The sequence below is a fragment of the Vulpes lagopus genome, chromosome 2 (genome assembly GCF_018345385.1).
Source record: "Vulpes lagopus strain Blue_001 chromosome 2, ASM1834538v1, whole genome shotgun sequence".
NCBI lineage: Eukaryota > Metazoa > Chordata > Mammalia > Carnivora > Canidae > Vulpes > Vulpes lagopus.
Window position 1 is genome coordinate 72,573,873 of NC_054825.1, and position 18,855 is coordinate 72,592,727.

Here is an 18,855-nt window from a genome sequence, read left to right on the forward strand (position 1 = left end):
GTAACATGAGCCAGCCCTGGCTGGGAAGATACACAGGGAAGAATGTTACTGATGGAGGCGATGGGCACGTGGAAGGGGCTGTGAGAACAAGAGACCTCTACTGTCCCCACTGGTTGTCAGGAAGCTTCCAACTTCGGAGTACTGATGCAGTGGCCCAGCACTGGATCCTTGGGAAGGGTTGTCCTCTCTCCTCCACATTTCACCCCTTTCCATTAGCTTTGTTCCAGGCTAAGAGGAACCAGGCTACTTGAAAAAATGATTCATTCCAGGTTTGGGGGAAGAAATGTACAAGACGAGCCTGGGACATTTTGTTGTGCCCAGGAAACAAGGAAGCTTTGAAGATTAATGGGGTCACATCAAATAATACAGGCAACTTGTAGGGGCTTCCCATTGTCCAAAGAAGGGACAATTTGAACATCAAAAAAATCGTGACTGTAATGGATTAAAATATGGTGCAATGTTTCCTGCCAATCATACCCTCAATTGTTTTAAGCTGAGATATTTAAGAATACAGAGAACATAGGAATTGGTTGATTCTTGGTATTTGTGGTAGTTATATTCTATAAAGTTGCTGTGAATGCTGAATTGGTGAATATTAAACCATTGCTCTGGGGTGCCTGGTGGCTCAGTGGTTGAGTGTCTGCCTTCAGCGCGGGGTGTGATCCTGGTGTCTTGGGATGGAGTCTTGCATCGGGCTCCCTGCATGGAGCCTGCTTCTCCTTATGCCTGTGTCTCTGCCTCTCTCTCTCTCTCTCTGTGTGTGTCTCTCATGAATAAATAAAGTCTTTCAAAAACCAAAAAAATAAACCATTGCTCTTGGAGGAAATACAAGATTAGATTTCTGTCTCCAGTCACATTTTTATCAACCGATCAAAACACACTCTTAAGTGTGTTTGTGTTTAAAGATACCAAGGATACCTTAGTTAATATATTTTATTGAGTTATTAACTTTGAACTCACAGCCAATAGCACCAAAATTCAGGCACATACTTACCTAATATATGTATTTTCTCCCTAGGGCACACTCCGGCCTTCTTGCACTTAGGAACACGAGACAGCACTTCACATTATAAATGGAGAAATCACCAACAAAAGTGCAAAAACCTGGGGCACTTGGGTGGCTCAGTCAGTGAAGTGTCTGCCTTCAGCTCAGGTCATGATCCTGGGGTCCTGGGAGAGAGCCCCACACTGGGCTGCCTGCTCAGTGAGGAGCCTCCTTCTCCCTCTCCCTTTGCCTCTGTGTGCTCATGTGCACTCTCTCTCTAATAAATACATCTTAAAAAAAAAAAGGCAGTGCAAAATGTGAAAAACAAGGCGCTATGTAGACTATGAAAAGGACACCTGTTTACAGTGTGAGAGCTAAGATGAGAAAGCTGAGTGTCACACTGATTTCATCTAGGAATGTGTGCGTGGGAGGCGACTCAAATTTTTCACTGCCCTAAATATGTGTGAAAATGACTACAGAAGCACCATGGATGTTGATTTTGGGGTTACAAATAAATTTTAGTGAGTAGGTGAATTTACAAATACAGAATCCACAAAAAACAAGGATCAGCTGTTTACAGATCATAGCACTGACATTGCCCATGTTGGAAAAAACCACACTTATAGGGTGAAGTTAGAGGAGATTTATGACTATTTTATCTGAAGCACCTAAATTAAGGAAGGATGAGATTATTCACAAACAGGGAGAATTACTATGTACAGGAAATCTGCTGACTCTATTTCACTGTCTTCTGGATCAGACTAGGGATAAGGTAGAAAAATTGTGGCCATAAGAGTTCTGGCCAGAAATAAGGATGAACTTCCAGACCGTGAGAGGTACTAATATAGGCAGGTTATCAAAGGGACAGAGAGCATGTTTTCCCTTCAAAACCTTAAATTCAGGAAAGAAACCCATCTCCCTGGAATGGCTGAAAGAAATTCCCAAACATCTCAAACAATCCTAAAAATTATAAGGAGTTTTTGATAGCAGCTTCAATACTGTCTTTCTGGTGTTCTGGGGAATATAATAAACTTCTGAAAGTTGTGATGATAATTATTTAGATGTGAAATTGGGATGAAAATGGTAAAGCAAGTGTCAGCTTCTCTTTATTTTTTTTGTTTTGCTTTGAATTTTTTATTTTAATTCCAGTTAAAATACAGTGTAATATTAGTTTCAGGTGTACAATATAGTGATTCAACATTTCCATATATCACCTGGTGCTCATCACGACAAGTGCCCTCCTTAATCCGCATCACCTAGTTCATGCATCCTCCCTCCCCTCTGGTACCACCTATTTGTTTTTTATTATTTAAAATTTGTTTCTTAATTTGTCTCTTTCTCTTTTGCCCATTTGTTTCTTAAATTCCACACATGAGTGAAATCAGATGGTATTTGTCCTTCTCTATTTTGCTTAGCATATACTCTCTAACTCCATCCATGTCATTGCAAATTGCAAGATTTCATTCTATTTGTGGCTGAATAATATTTCATTATATTATATATAATAGATATGTCACATCTTATTTATCCATTCATCTATGGACACTCGGGCTGCTTCCATTTCTTGGATATTATAAATAATGCTGTTATAAACATAGGGGTACATATAATACCTTTGAATTCGTGTTTTTGTATACTTCGGGTAAATATTCAGTAATGCGATTGTTGGATCATAGGGTAGTTCTATTTTTAACTTTTTGAGTAAGCTCTGTGGTTGCACCATGTGTCAGCTTCTCTTAAGCAGGGCACACTCCAGGTGTCAGTGGGGGCCTCACAGTTACTAAGAGATCTGGAACTCCCACCTCATAGCCTCTGAGAGGACAGAGCCTCCTCCCCTCCCCTGTGATATTCAGTGGGTTTCTGGCAGCATGCTTCTGTATACCTCTTTCTTTCCCCACTACTGTGCTTTCCACACCCTGGCTTCTGGGTGTGCTGGCTCATCCTGTCTGTGTAACTGAAGACACTAACTTCCCCGCTTTACCAAAAAAGTTACTTTTTACTTGCCTCGGGCATTTTACAAGTTCATGAGTAAAGATGTCTTTGGGCATTAGGTCAAGTGAGGGGATGACACTGGTATATATGGTCTCTTGCCCTGTTGCTTCTTCCCACCCCACTCTGGTTTCTATTCTGGCTCCCTCCCTATTGTAAATAAACTAGCATTCCCCCCCCCCCAACTAAACAACAATCATGCCCACCCCAGAGAGACATGATTCTTTCTGAAATTAAAAGAATCTTCCTAATTTTTCTTTATGAGTTTTCCTCATGAAGAGAAAAGCTAGAGTCTTTAATGCCATATTAAGCATTCATATTTTGTTAAGCATACTTGATGATAGATCTGTAAAAAAATATCAAGGATAAGGGACACCTGGGCTGCTCAGTGGTTGAGCATTATCTGGGGTCTGGGGATCAAGTTCCACATCAGGCTCCCCGGGGGGAGCCTGCTTCTCCCTCTGCCTGTGTCTCTGCCTCTCTCTCTCTCTCTCTCTCTCTCTGTGTGTGTCTCTCATGAAAAAATAAATAAAAATCTTTAAAAAAAATCAAAGATAATTTTGTAGTAGTAACAAGACCTAACCTGAAAAATGTAATGATTTATTTATTAATACTATGTTAAAATTTTTATTTAAGTAATCTCTACACCCAAATGGGCCTCAAACTCATGATCCCAAGATTAAGAACGGCTTACTCTTTCAACTGAACCAGCCAAGGCGCTCCTATTTATTATTATTATTTTGGATTTTTTCTTTTTATTGAAGTATAATTAACATACAGTGTTATACTGGGTTTCAGGTGCACAACATAATGATTCAACAATTCTATACATTACTCAGTGTTCACCTCATTAAGCGTAGTCACCATCTGTCACCAAACAACATTATTACAATCTTATTGACTATATCCCCTATGTTGTACTTTTCATCTCCATCACTAATTTATTTTATAACTGGAAGTCTTTACCTCTTAATCTCCTTTATCTATTTCACCCATCCCCCAAACCACTTCCCTTCTGGTAAGCACCAGTTTGATCTCTGTATTGAAGAGCCTTTTTATGTGTCTCTTTGTTTATTTGTTCATTTGTTTTGTTTCTTAGATTTCACATTTGAGGGAAATCATTTGGTATTTGTCTTTCTCTGTCTGACTTATTTCACTTATACTCTCTAGAGCCATCCATGTTGTAGCAAATGGCAAGATTCCATTCTTTTTTATGGACAAGTAATAGTCCAGTGTGTGTGTGTGTGTGTGTGTGTGTATACACTTGGGTTGCTTCCATAATTTGGCTGTATTGTATATAAGGCTGCAGTAAACATAGGGGTGCATATATCTTTTCAAATTAGCGTGTTTGTTTTCTTTGGACAAACGTGTTTTCCACAGTGGCTGCACCAATTTACATTCCCGCCAACAGTGCACAAGGGTTCTTTTTTCTCCACATCCTCACCAACATTTGTTATTTCTACGTCTTTTTTATTCTAGCCATTCTGACAAAGTAATATTTCATTGATGAAATTGGGCAAGAGCAGTCAGTTTCCCAGAGGCCCTTTTCTAAAAACCATTTTCTTCTGTCTCGGGGTCTGTCATCAAGAAAATGTGGCTCAACAATTGGGAAACGCTGCATGGTTTGTTTGCTTTCTGATTCTAGAAATAGATCATAGAAGAAATGGCAAGAGGAATCATTTTGACCTGGAGACTCAATGCATGAAGCTCCCTAGTAGAGGAGGGAAAGCAGTGAGGTAGCACTGGTGACTGAGAAGAGATTACAGGTGTGCCTGGCTAGGTGGCCTGGATGTCTCTTCTTTTAAAAAAGACTGAAAGTGCAGCATCATAACTAGAATTATACTTGGTTAGAATAATTCTCCTCTTATCATCATCATCGTCATCATTACCATCACTACTGCCACCATCCAATTGTAATATGTATGACTTGATTATGAAGACACATTTAGACTGGCTTTCAGTGAGTCCGTGCCTCAGATAGTAAAAGCAGGAAGGGCCTCTCCTAGGAAAGTCTCCATTTCAGACTGCTCAACCCTTGCTAAGGTTGCTACATCTTTGGAAGGCATGGAAAACATGTTTCCAAGAAGTGCTTTACACTCCAGAAAGTTCTGGATTCATTTCACTGTTTTAATTTCAATCATTTTGTGTGATTGCCCTTTCTGGACCTTAATCACTTCACCTATACGTGAGGGGGTGTTGGTGGTGGGAGCACACTTTGAAACAGACAGGTCTTCTGGTGCCTCCAATGTTACACTGACAGTGACAGTATAAATTTTAGGATTGACATAGTGCCTAGAGCATACAGAAGCTTATATTGTTTTTGTTAATATCCAAGTCTAGCTTTTAAGACTAAAATCCACCAGTGAGGGCAGCCCTGGTGGCCCAGCTTTTAGCACTGCCTTTAGCCTGGGGTGTAATCCTGGAGACCTGGGATCGAGTCCCATGTCGGGCTCCCTGCATGGAGCCTGCTTCTCCCTCTGCCTGTGTTTCTGCCTCTCTCTCTCTGTGTGTCTGTCATGAATAAATAAATAAAATCTTAAAAAAAATAAAAAAATAAAATCCACCAGTGATTTCACTAAAAACAGCATTTGTAAGTTTTTTTGGTCTCTGTAGTAGTGTTAGAAAAGGCTTTTAGAGGGTGCCTGGCTGGCTCAGTTGGTTAAGTGTCCAAATCTTGATCTCAAGTTCAGATCTTGATCTCAGGGTTGTGAGTCCAAGCCCCATGTTGGTTTCCACGCTGGGCATGGAGCCTACTTTAAAAAAAGAAACAAACAAACAAAAAAAAAACCAAAGGATTTTAGGAACTATCTCCCACACCTTGGAGCGCTGGGCTGCCTTATCTCTTGGTGCTCAATGCCCTTGACTGTGGGTTTGCATTCAGCCACCAGCAGCTGAGCCCACAGTGGATCTGGCCCTTCCCTGGGGGTCCAGAGGTGACCAGGAATGGTTCCTATATTCTCAGCAGATGGGGAACAGACGTGTGAACGCTTGAAGGAAGTGATAACTGAGCAGTGGAGAGAGTGGGAGGGACAGCAGATCAGATAAAAACAAGGAGGTCATTCCAGACAGAGAGCATGAGCAAAGGCTTCAAGTACAGGATTTGGAACAACAGAGCAGCTGAATGTGTCAGGGTCTGGAGGGAGAGGGTGTAAATGAAGTGGACAGGTATGCAGGGACTAGCTTGGGAAGGCTTATAGCTCAGTCGAGGAGTTTGTACTTATCCTGAAGGCATGTGGGGAGGGGACAGCAGTGTCATTGAAGATACTTCAGCAGGGATGTGACATGTCCCAGTACTCTGGCAGCAGAGCAGCGACTGGGCTGCAGAATGAACTTCCTGCCAGTCCTTTCTTCTAAACTGAGGGTCCTCAGGGCAATCACAGGCCTCACAACAGAACTATCAGGAGAGGAAAGGAACCCTGGGGAATCCACAGAGTGAGATCAGAGTTGTTGGTCATTTCATCTCAGGTTAGAAAGAAAACATGGCTAATCAATGGCACTAGGTGCCAGAGTAACTTGACTAAGCTAATGAATAGCACTGGGCCTCAGCTTCAACCATCTCCTCAGGGAGAGTTTCTCTCCCTGGATGGCGTTAGCTCCCCTTGCCTTGGGATCCCATAGCATCTGAACATTCTCTCTTAACAGCTTTCCCTTCAGGACTCTAGACCCCAGGAGAGCAGAAATTTTTGTCTCCTTTCTTTCTTTCTTTCTTTCTTTCTTTCTTTCTTTCTTTCTTTCTTTCTTTCTTTCATTTATTTGGAGTGGGGAGTGAGCAGGGGGAGAGGCAAAGGGAGAGAGAGAATCCTCAAGCAGACTTCCCGCTGAGCACATTGCCCAAAGCAGGGCTCCATCCCCCGACCCAGAGACCATGACCTGAGCTGAAATCAAGAGCTGGACATTTAACCAACTGAGCCACCCAGGCGCCCTAATTTTTGACTTTCTTATCCACCACTGTCTCCCCAGTCGATTGTCCACTTTGTGGCTCTAGTAGATACCTAATAAATATTCCTTGAATTAAGAGTAAGAGTCATACGGGAGATCTGATGAGAGAAGGGAGCCAGGGGGATAGGATTTTCCTTCTGATAGATCACTGTAAACGAAAACCAGAGGCTGGAAGAGTTTTCTAGAGAGAAAGGGTTTTAATTCCAGCTGTCATGCCCTCTCTGGATGTACTTCACTCTGTGTGTCTTTCTCATTTGTGGGGTGAGGTATGTGGACAAAAATGATGGCTAAGGATTTCTCCTTCTAACCCGAACATTTCATGCAAGAAAATGTGGTCTTTGCCGGCTACTCTCCTCTTTCCAGGGCTGCTGTGTGGCAGAAAGTCCTGGCCACTGACGAAGTAAAGAACATCAGGATTTGACCCCAAATCGAAGGGCTCTTACAAAGATTTGTTCTGGGAAAGGGATATTTACTTTTATAAGATGAATTAAACCGAGTTCCCCCTATTGTTATAAAAAGCAAGATGTTTTTTTCAGAAAAAAGAGAGCAAGAGGGTGAGAATGGGCTGGGCCTCGGTGGAGGACGGAGCCCTGCGGAGCTGCTGCCCGGGGCCTTCCCGTGGGGGCCTGCGCGCCCCCGCCCGCCGGCAGGGCCCAAGCCTGCAAGCTACTCACCGGAGGCCTCTTCCAGATGAACTGGATGGGGAACTTCTGGCTGTAAAAGAGAGAGGTCTCATCCGGTGGGAACTCAGGATCCAGATAGAGAACCTTCTTGTCCAGACACTTCTTATGAAGCTGCTCGAATGTCTTCTCCTTCACTCCAATGATGGGAAAATTGCGGCTGATGATGGCAGAATAGATGCCACTGGGGTTCGCGCCCCCGGCCTCGGTGGTCCTGCCTTGGTCAGGGGCGGGAATTGGCCCCGGGGACCTGGGCTCGGCCCTCGTCCGTGGGGCCACCGATGTGCTGATGACGGTGGGCATGGCCGGCAAACTGGGGGGGAAGAGGTTTCCAAGGAAAACAAGACACGGCTACCTGCAAGGGGAGGGAGCCGCGGAGGGGAGGTTGGAGGGACTGTGTCATCTGAGAGAAAAATGTCCACGTCCACATTTGAAGCTGAGGCCCATCAGATGGTCACCCAGCGTCTGCCCATCTCCAAAGCGCCCCGAAGTCCGCCGTTGTCCTGAGGAAGGAGCCCGGAGGATTTGGGTGGCTGCCGTGCCACAGGGAGCCGCAGGGCCACACCGGGTTGTGTTTCAGTGGCCCGCAGAGGCCCGAGCCAGGGACACTAAAAATAGACATGAAGAGAGATGATGAGCATGACAGCAAGGGAGGCTAGTGTGCAGCCAGCCGGCGCAGGGGAGAGAGAAGGACCTGGCTAGGGACGGTTCCCTGGTGTGGTTAAGGGCTGGTATTGTCAGGAAAGGCAAAGGGGAGTATCCGAGGAGGGTGAGCACCGATAACGAGCAAAGAACTGCTGATGCGCTGTTGAGTTGGCCCACGCAGACTGCCAACCATCGCCACCAAGGGAACGGAGATCAATATTGAGAAAAAAGGTAGCAAGGGTGAAGGTGAGATACCGAAGTCTAGGAGAATGTTCTAGACATTGTTGAGAACGTGATCTTCACTTTCTAAAACTCTAGGATATCAGAACATGATTCCGTTGGATTTGGCACCTCTTCTAGAATGTTATGGTGTCAGCGTTCAGTGGAACTGTCTGGGTAGAAAATGCCACTCAGCAGAGTCCCCAGTTGAGAAAAATCCCTGTCTCTTTCTTGCCCACTTGACCTAGACACCTCTTGTCCCTCTCCACCCCCAAAATAAATACTGGGCCAAATTTGCTACAAAAAGTGCACCTGAGTTGACTATGCAGGCCTGCCAATTAGGCATCTGAGTCAGAAGGTGGAATTGGACACTGAATCGGGGTTGCCTGTTGACAAGTCTCAGGGGATGTCATTCCAAGAGTTGGTTGCAGGGCTCTTAGAGAAGATCACAAGTGGCTCTGGGGAAGGGAACTGCCTTCCTGGCCTCCACCTAGTGTTGTACCCCTGGTAGCCAGTACCTGGGAGGTAAGGAGATGGCGATGTTCCACGCGTGGCTCAACGGAGGCTTGACCTAGACTGTAGCCCTGCCTGTTACCATGTGACTGGTCTCATCAGTCCAAGGCTGGAGGCTGTGAGAGAAGGTGGGAAGTGACAGCTGAGATAGGGAGTACTCCTGGGCTCATGATCACTGGGGTTGCAGCTTTGAGGAGCCCTGTGTTTGGAGCTGCTGCTTGTAGGTACCATTAACCTATCCTCCTGCCTCTAATGCCCAAGGACCTTTACTACTACTCTTAGGGGAGGGCAGCCTGAAGGCTGACTGCCTGGGTTCAAAGTTTGGACCTGCTGCTTGCTGGCTGTGCCTGGGTAACTTTAGGTGGGTTACTTCTTCCTTTATTCCTAGTCTCAGTTTTCTCACCTATAGAGTGGGTATGTGGATAACCATTCTGTTATTATCATAAAAATTAAGCAACTTAATTTATGTAAAACATTTAAAACGATGCCAGGATTTTCTTAAGCACTCAATAAATGCTGTTGTTAGAGGTGTCCTAAATTTAACATTACTTTGGGGTTAGGTCAGGTTGGATGACAGTCACTCATTGGTGCAAGTCAGCATTCAGTCTATGAGCATGTACTGAACATCTTCCATGTGTACAGCACTGGGATAGGTGCAATCTGTTTAGGATCGTGTGGTCACAGTGTTTCTAATCAGGGCATGCCTATCTGCCTACACTAAAAAAAAGCCTCTAAAAAGACTGACTTCCACTCTCAAACTCCCCAGTGACATGGAAAGCAGAGGGGGGGGAGCTTCCTTTCCCCACCATTAAACGTTGGAGTCCCATCCCACTGCTCTGTACCATCTTGAAATTCATAGCACCCACCCACATTTTGTTTCTGCTAATTGAGCTTCCTGTTTGCCCTCCAAGACACTAGCTCTGTGAAGTTGGGACTTGGGTTCCCATTCTACTCTCAGGATTAAGCACATAAAATACTCTTGGTTAAATACATGTTGTATATCTGCTGAACAAAATTTCCCTATGTGAGGAGAAATTTCTTACCCTTCTTATTGCTTTGCTAATGCAATCAAAGCATTTTGGCTGATTTGTCCCTGGGGTGGGGGGAGCTATCTCTGGGCCACACACCCACTGACTTATCATTCCTTGGCCGTCTAAGTAACTTGGTAACTGAGATGAGTGTGTGAGAAGATGAGCCTATTGTCATAGCAGGATGGGAATATCAAACACGTAGAGTGTAGGGGTCCCTGGGTGGCGCAGCGGTTTGGCGCCTGCCTTTGGCCCAGGGTGTGATCCTGGAGACCCGGGATCGAATCCCACGTCGGGCTCCCGGTGCATGGAGCCTGCTTCTCCCTCTGCCTGTGTCTCTGCCTCTTTCTCTCTCTCTCTGTGTGACTATCATAAATAAATTTAAAAAAAATGTCAAACACATAGAGTGCAATGTGCTATGCATTTTGCTTTATCAACTGTTGTGGATAAACCACCCCCTCTCAAGATTAGCAGTTCCAAAACCAAGGTTTATTCAGCTGTGTAGCTGTAGAAACTCATGCTATCCGAGAGAAATCTGATCTGAGCCCAAGAACAAAAGGCAGATAATGAGCATGTGAGCAGCTGTACATTTCGATTCCCAAAAGTCTCTTTGAGGATAAAGAACTAGTTTTTATAACATATTTCAGCCAACATCATGCAATATCTGTGATTAGACTGGTTTCTCTGGCACCAACAAGCCAAATTACGGGTTTGTATCACTATCTTTTCCATCAATAAATTTTTCTTTGATTCAATTCTATTGGAAGAACTGCATTTGCTTATAACACCCATCATTCATTAAGTGCCTGCTGTGAGCTGGCCACTGCACATAGTTTTCAAAACTTTTCATTTTAAGGTAATTTTAGATTTGCAAAAGAGTTGCAAGATAGTAGAGAGTCTCTGTATGCCTTTCACCCAGCTTCCCCCTAATGTTTATACCTTATGTAACTGTGGTACAATGATCTAAACTAAGAAATTAATGTTGGTAAAATACTATTCACTAACTTAGAAGGCATATTTTGATTTCTTTCTTTTTAAGATTTTATTTATTCATGAGAGACACACAGAAAGAGGCAGAGACATAGGCAGAGGGAGAAGCAGGCTCCCTGCTGGGAGCCTGATGTGGGACTTGATCCCCAGGATCTGGGATCATGACCTAAGCCAAAGGCAGACACTCAACCACTGAGCCACCTAGGTGTCCCCTATTTTTTTTTCTTCAGTAGGCTCCACACTGGACACTTGAACTCATGACCCAGAGATCAAGAACTGAACTGAGATCAAGAGTTGGACACTTAATTGACTGAGCCACCCAGGCACTCCCACATAGAATAGTTTAAATCTGTATTATCACCTTGTGGGTTTGATTAATCCTATTTTACATGAGGAAACTTGAGATATCTGCTATAATTTTACAGAGAGGTCATGGAAAGCTCACAAAATCTTAGAAATTATCTAACAAATGAGAAAACCAAGGCCTGGAGAGATTAAATGACATGGCCAAGATCCCTCAGTCAGTTTGTGCAGAACCAAACTAGACCCCAGGTTTTCTGATTTCCAGGGAGATACTAAATGCATAACGATGACTCCAGTAATGTGAGCTAGACATAAGATTGATGGATCCTTGCATATAAATAGTGAGGGCTCCCCTTTCCTTAGCTCTGACTGGGGAAGAATCTAATACCACAGCCTGCTGGAAACAACTGTCAAGAAGCAGCTGTCAAATTCTGGCTGGCCTTTCTATGGCACCGCACAGTCTTTTGCAATGCTGGTCATAAGACAGGCCGATTTGATATCAAATGCCATCCTTTATTTCTCCTAGAATGCTAGTTATATGGCCTCCATTGTCTGTGGTTAATATGCTAATCTATTTCCAGTGTAGTTACTGTTGGCTTTCTATGCCCTTAGCTGCCAAGTTATTTGTCTTGGGTGCTGCCCCTGGAATTTACACAAGGCATTCAGAAGGTTTGGTAGGTGGAAATCTTAAAAGCAGAGTGGGAAGTTTGATATTGTCATAGGCATTCCATTTCCCAGAAAGCTCTGAGGTAGGATGGTCAGTTACGGGTGAAAAACCATTAAGCTTTTTTTGACTGTGTTTCTGCTATCATTATGATACCCTGATACTGAAAGAGATGTGAAAAAGTAGAAGAATCCTGCACACAGACCAAACTCCAGAACACAGAGAAACGCAGTCTTCTCTGTGGCTATGGTGAACAGATGCACTGTTTTATTTTTTTTAAGATTTTTATTTATTCATTAGAGAGGAGAGAGAGAGAGAGAGAGAGAACATGAGCAGAGGGGAGAAACAGAGCAGAAGGAGAAGTAAACTCCCCACTGAGCAGGGAGCCTGATGCAGGGATGATCCCAGGACCTGGAAATCAGGACCCTGAGATCATGACCTGAGCTGAAGGCAGATGATTAACCATCTTAAAATAAATAAATAAATCTTTTTTTAAAAAAGTAAATCCAGGGCAGCCCAGGTGGCTCAGCGGTTTAGCGCAGCCATCAGGCCGGGCATGATCCTGGAGACCCAGGATCGAGTCCCGTGTCGGGCTCCCTGCATGGAGCCTGCTTCTCCCTCTGCCTGTGTCTCTGCCTCTTTCTCTCTCTCTCTGTGTCTCTCATGAATAAATAAATAAATAAATCTTTTTTTAAAAAAGTAAATCCAGGGCAGCCCAGGTGGCTCAGCGGTTTAGCGCAGCCATCAGGCCGGGCATGATCCTGGAGACCCAGGATCGAGTCCCGTGTCGGGCTCCCTGCATGGAGCCTGCTTCTCCCTCTGCCTGTGTCTCTGCCTCTTTCTCTCTCTCTCTGTGTCTCTCATGAATAAATAAATAAATAAATAAATAAAATCTTAAAATAAATAAATAAATAAATAAATAAATAAATAAAATCTTAAAATAAATAAATAAATAAATAAATAAATAAATAAATAAATAAATAAATAAATCTTTTTTTAAAAAAGTAAATCCAGGGCAGCCCAGGTGGCTCAGCGGTTTAGCGCAGCCATCAGGCCGGGCATGATCCTGGAGACCCAGGATCGAGTCCCGTGTCGGGCTCCCTGCATGGAGCCTGCTTCTCCCTCTGCCTGTGTCTCTGCCTCTTTCTCTCTCTCTCTGTGTCTCTCATGAATAAATAAATAAAATCTTAAAATAAATAAATAAATCTTTTTTTAAAAAAGTAAATCCAGGGCAGCCCAGGTGGCTCAGCGGTTTAGCGCAGCCATCAGGCCGGGCATGATCCTGGAGACCCAGGATCGAGTCCCGTGTCGGGCTCCCTGCAAGGAGCCTGTTTCTTCCTCTGCTTGTGTCTCAGCCTCTCTCTCTCAGTCTGTATCTCTCATGAATAAATAAATAAATCTTTTTTTAAAAAAGTAAATCCAGGGCAGCCCAGGTGGCTCAGCGGTTTAGTGCCACCTTTAGCCCAGGGTGTGATCCTGGAGATCCGGGATCGAGTCCCACATCGGGCTTCCTGCATGGAGCCTGTTTCTCCCTCTGCCTGTGTCTCTGCCTCTTTCTCTCAGTGTCTCTCATGAATAAATAAATAAAATCTTAAAATAAATAAATAAATAAATAAATAAATAAATAAATAAAGTAAATCCGAAACTAATATATGCAATTCTCATTTTTTAATCAATCAAATCCATCAGTTAACCACTTGTAGCCAATAGTTACTGAAAGCTAAGTGCAATGCTGCTCTGGCAGACAGAAGACAAATATAACATGCTCTTAAGGAACATACAATCTAGCTGGGGACAAGACAGACAGGATTGAAATACTAAGGGACTATCCCTGAGAATGCTAAGTAGAACACACTGGAACAACATTTCAGAAATGGGCAAAATCACTGCTCATGGGTGCACTGGCATGGGGGTGTTGGGCTAGCTAGAAACGCTTAATGGAAAAGCGGCATTTGACTGGGGCCTGAATGGATGGTAAGATCTCCACAGATGGGGGAAGGCAGTGGATATGGGGCCCAGGGAACAGAAGGCACAGAGGTGGCAGTTGGCAAGTTGCTTAGGGAAGGAAACATGGAAATGTGCATTGGTTTAGGAGTGCTGAGGACATGAGGCTGCCTCACAGCAGTGGTGGCAGGCAGCAGGGAGTCACAGGCAGCTCCAGAGCAGCAAGCATTCTAAGGAACTGGTGTGTTGTAATGTTCTAGACCATGCCCAAACCATACCGGAGCCTGAGGGAAAAGGAAAACTCAGTAATACTGATCATGTCTTTAGTTAAAATGTTGATATTTTGGGCAGCCCCAGTGGCTCAGCGGTTTAGCGCAGCCATCAGGCCGGGCATGATCCTGGAGACCCAGGATCGAGTCCCGTGTCGGGCTCCCTGCATGGAGCCTGCTCCTCCCTCAGCCTGTGTCTCTACCCCTCTCTCTCTCTCTCTCTCTCTCTCTCTCTCTCTGTGTCTCTCATGAATAAATAAATAAGATATATTTTTTTTATTATTTATGATAGTCACACACACAGAGAGAGAGAGAGGCAGAGACACAGGCAGAGGGAGAAGCAGGCTCCATGCACCGGGAGCCCGACGTGGGATTCAATCCCGGGTCTCCAGGATCGCGCCCTGGGCCAAAGGCAGGCGCCAAACTGCTGCGTCACCCAGGGATCCCAATAAATAAGATCTTAAAAAAATAAAATGTTGATATTTTGTTCTTCAGGAATTATTTTTTGCATTAATTTTGATTAAAAAAATACCATATTAAAATGTTATTCATTTTGATGATTGCATTTTTTCTGTACCCCCTTAAACTTTTTGCCCAAGGCAAGTACCTCACTTACCCTTATCCCAGCCTTTTTTTTTTTTTTTTAAAGACATTACTTATTTATTCATTAGAGACACACACAGAGAGAGAGGCAAAGACACAGGCAGAAAAAGAAGCAGGCTCCATGCAGGGACCCCGATGTGGGACTCGATCCCGGGACTCCAGGACCATGCCCTGGGCCACTAAACCACTGAGCCATCCAGGGATCCCCTTATCCCAGCCTTCTGTTCTATTTCTGAAGTTTGGTATTGGGTATATGGGTATTCATTTAATTATTAACTATAAGCTATAGCTTACTTATGTTACAACTATTCTGTGATTAGTAAACAGTATTTAATGAAAATAATTAAGATAAATTGTAATTTTAAGGAGATTAATTAGGAACTGTGAAGCCCAAAGAGCATGACAGGGAAAAGAATCCTTTGTGCTTCTAAGTCAATCTTTAGGGATATTAACTTCCTATCGCTGCAGTGTATGCAGTGCAAGCAGAAAAGGGTTGTTTTACCCACATCTAAGTGAGTGAAAGATAACTGGGGGGAGGGAGGGGGTACCAAAGGTTGCTGTCTATTGGAGACAGGCCTTAAGCAATTCAGCAGCTATAGTCAGCCTGACTCTGCCACTTGGCCTGAGGCAAGCTTCCACAAATGGGCCACACAAGGTGGGTTTGGCCCACATCTCACATGTAACAGACCCATCCAGAGGTGCCTGGCAGGCTCAGTTGGTAAAGCATACGATTCTTGATCTCAAGGTTGTGAGTTTGAGCCTCACATTGGGGGCAGAGTGCACTTAAAGAAAAAAAAAAGAACAACAAATAAACCCATCCAGTTATGCTCAAAGATAAGCTGCTCATTGGGCCACAGTGTATACCACAGCACCATGGTCCAAGAAGCAGCAGCAGATCAATGAACTCTATAAATGTCTTGGGGCTACTTGCATCTAGGAGAAGAAGTAGTATTTGACACAAAGAGTATTACTAGTACCTCTAAAAATGTAAAACCCAGGGGTATCCCTGGGTGGCTCATGGTTTAGTGCCTGCCTTTGGCCCAGGACTTGCTGCATGGAGCCTGCTTCTCCCTCTGCCTATGTCTCTGCCTCTCTCTCTCTCTCCCTGTGTATGTCTCTCATGAATAAATAAATAAAATATTTAAAAAATATATAAAACCTGAGATCTATTCTCATTAGTAAACTGGTAACTAATGAAAGATCATTTGTAGCCAGAGAAGTCAATTAGCATGCAGCACAAATATCAGTAAAGGTCAAGGGAAAGGGTAAAAGGTGCAGGCTGCTTCCTGTGCTCATTCAACGGGTGCACTTCACTGTCATCTGATGTGGACTTCCCAGTCAGTGCCGATGTTCAGTGAGAGCTTCTCTAGCCTCAGGGTAGACATTTTGGCACAATATGTAAAAGTCACAGGCTCTTCTTTACCATCTAAATATCAAGACAATAAGAGGAAGAGTTAGATGAATATCTAGGAGAGAAAATCTTTCCTTTGAATTTAAAATATTTCTGACTTGATCATAAAACCTTAAACTCTACTTAGGAGAATCCAATTTAGTAGCACTTTTACCCATGGATTTCCATGAATTTTTTAAACATTAAGCATTCCATTATTTTGAGTGCAATATTGGTTGAAAAGAAATTGTAAGGAACAAAGTGATTACCCAAGAAATTCAGTAGGTAAGAAAGGATATATCCCTTTAGGAAACTCCATAAACATAGGTAGGATTCTCTGAGGCTTCAGATATCTACAGTTAAAAATATATTCAGAGAAGCTACAATGTTATTTCAAGCCCCAAGTAATTTCCCTTAGAAAAATATTAATAGCTTACAGTTTGCAGAAAGGCCAGTTGATGAGAAGCACGATGGCCTTGCTTCCTCTAGATACCAGTATGTTTGATCTCCATAAGAAAGTGTAGGGTGCAATTGACTAAGTGCAATTAGTCAATCAATTTTAGGACTAATCATCTCTTTGCTGCTGATACTCCCATGTTTATAAAACCAAATGACCTGTTTCCTCACCAGATGAATGGGTGGTCACAGAAGATGGCTGCTTCTTGAGGCCTTGGATGAAGATCTGCTCCACCACACACTTGCTAGGATAATGACCTCTTTTGTCAGCACAACTGGAATAGATACAAACGGCATTAGGAATAGGAGAGGAAGAGGGGTTTGGACTCATTACTATGTCAACATCCCAGCCTTGTGAGTTTCCCTCCCAACTTTCCCTATGGAGGCATGAACGATATGGTTGTCATGTTTACTATGATGAAGAGATGGAAACAGATGATTCCCTGTGCCAAGGGCAGCCTAACCAGTAGACAAACCAATCTTCCTTTAACAAGCCATTTGGAGAGAAATAATCTAAGGACACTGAAATCTCAAATGTGACTTGGATACTGCAATAAGATTTTAAGAAATCAGATAATTGCTTAATGGGTGGATAAATGGGATTAATCATAACTTAAATTGAATTCTTGGGATCCCTGGGTGGCGCAGTGGTTTGCGCCTGCCTTTGGCCCAGGGTGTGATCCTGGAGACCCGGGATCGAATCCCAAGTCGGGCTCCCGGTGCATGGAGCCTGCTTCTCCCTCTGCCTGTGTCTCTGCCTCTCTCTCTATCTCTCTGTGACTATCATAAATAAATAAAAAATTAAAAAAAAATTAAAAAAAATAAATTGAATTCTTTTTATTTTTTAGAGAGGGAAGAAAAGGAAGATGGAGACAATAAGGAAGGTTGGTTCATGGAGTGATTGAAAAATACTTCAGGGAAACTCCAGACCAAGATGGAAACATAAGAGGCCCCTGAATTTCCTTCCTCCCATGGATCCACAGAGTGTGGAGTTACATGTGGAGCAATTAATTTCCTTTTAGAGATACAGAAACTAGCTGAGTGACTCATCTATATCAGGTGACTGAGGAAATACCCCACTAAAACAGGTAGGAAAAGCTGAAACACTCTCACCATAACCCCCACCCCCAGGACAGTGTCATACAATTGGGAGAGGAACTACTAACTTCTTCCTGAAGAGTAAAAGGTTTGGATCACACTCCTATTGCCCCAGTTTTAGGGCCCTGCATCTGAGGTATGAGCCCCCACACAACCTCTCAATAATTATTCTAAGTGTATTTATTTATTTATTTATTTAAAAAAATTTTTATTTATTTATGATAGTCACACAGAGAGAGAGAGAGAAGCAGAGACACAGGCAGAGGGAGAAGCAGGCTCCATGCACTGGGAGCCCGACGTGGGATTCGATCCCGGGTCTCCAGGATCGCGCCCTGGGCCAAAGGCAGGCGCCAAATCGCTGCGCCACCCAGGGATCCCTCTAAGTGTATTTAAACTAAAGACTCTAATCAATAGAGGTCGAGTTGCTGAATAGTTAAACAGTCAAGACCTAACTATATGCTATCTATAAGAGACCCATTTCAGCTTTAAGGACACATACAGACTGAGAGTGAAGGGATGGAAAATGATATTTCATGCAAATGGAGATCAAAAAAAAAAAAGCAGGGGTAGCTAATATTTATATCAGACAAAACAGACTTTATGCCAAAAACTGTAATAAGACAACAAAAATAGTTATATAATGGATCAACTCACTAAGAGGTTATAACATTTTAGAATATTTATGCACCCAGTATCAGAGCACCTAAATATATAAAGCAAATATTAGCAGATATGAAGGTTGAAATAGACAACAATACAATGATAGCAGGGGACTTTAATACTCCACTTCCAACAATGGATAGATCATCCACACAGAAAATCAATAAGGAAAACATGAACTTAAACTACATGTTAGGCCAGATAGACTTAATAGATATATAGAGAATATTCCATTCAACAGCAGAAGATACATATTGTTCTTAAGCATACATGGAACATTCTCCAAGACAGACCATATGTTAGAATAAAACCAAGTCTTAGCAAATTTAAAGATTGAAATGATATCAAGCATCTTTTCTGACCATAATGGTAGAACAGTAGATATCAATTACAAGAAAACTGAAAAATTCACAAATATATGGAGATTAAATAAAATGTTCCTAAATAACCAATGGGTCAAACAAGAAATCAAAAGGGAAA

The 18,855-nt window shown here is 43.1% G+C and overlaps 2 protein-coding genes across 8 annotated transcripts in view; both read right to left on the minus strand.

Moving 5' to 3' along the window:
- The window catches only part of CAPN3 (calpain 3), a 54,113-nt gene extending 46,217 nt beyond the window's left edge, over nt 1-7,896 (minus strand). For both annotated transcript variants that reach the window (XM_041746538.1, XM_041746537.1), the window contains exon 1: nt 7,588-7,896. In XM_041746538.1, coding sequence (XP_041602472.1) covers nt 7,588-7,896 — 309 coding nt within the window. The remainder of the gene's footprint in view (nt 1-7,587) is intronic.
- A 270-nt stretch (nt 7,897-8,166) lies between these two features.
- GANC (glucosidase alpha, neutral C) overlaps nt 8,167-18,855 on the minus strand; it is a 74,781-nt gene continuing 64,092 nt past the window's right edge. For 5 of the 6 annotated variants that reach the window (XM_041746532.1, XM_041746536.1, XM_041746535.1 and 2 more), the window contains 2 exons: nt 16,789-16,892; nt 14,595-16,197 (listed from right to left, as the gene is read on the minus strand). In XM_041746532.1, the coding sequence (XP_041602466.1) occupies nt 16,088-16,197; nt 16,789-16,892 (214 nt within the window). In that variant the 3' untranslated portion in view covers nt 14,595-16,087. Of the gene's footprint in view, nt 8,202-14,594; nt 16,198-16,788; nt 16,893-18,855 lie in introns of those variants that run through there. The other variant, XM_041746534.1, reaches the window with a different exon arrangement.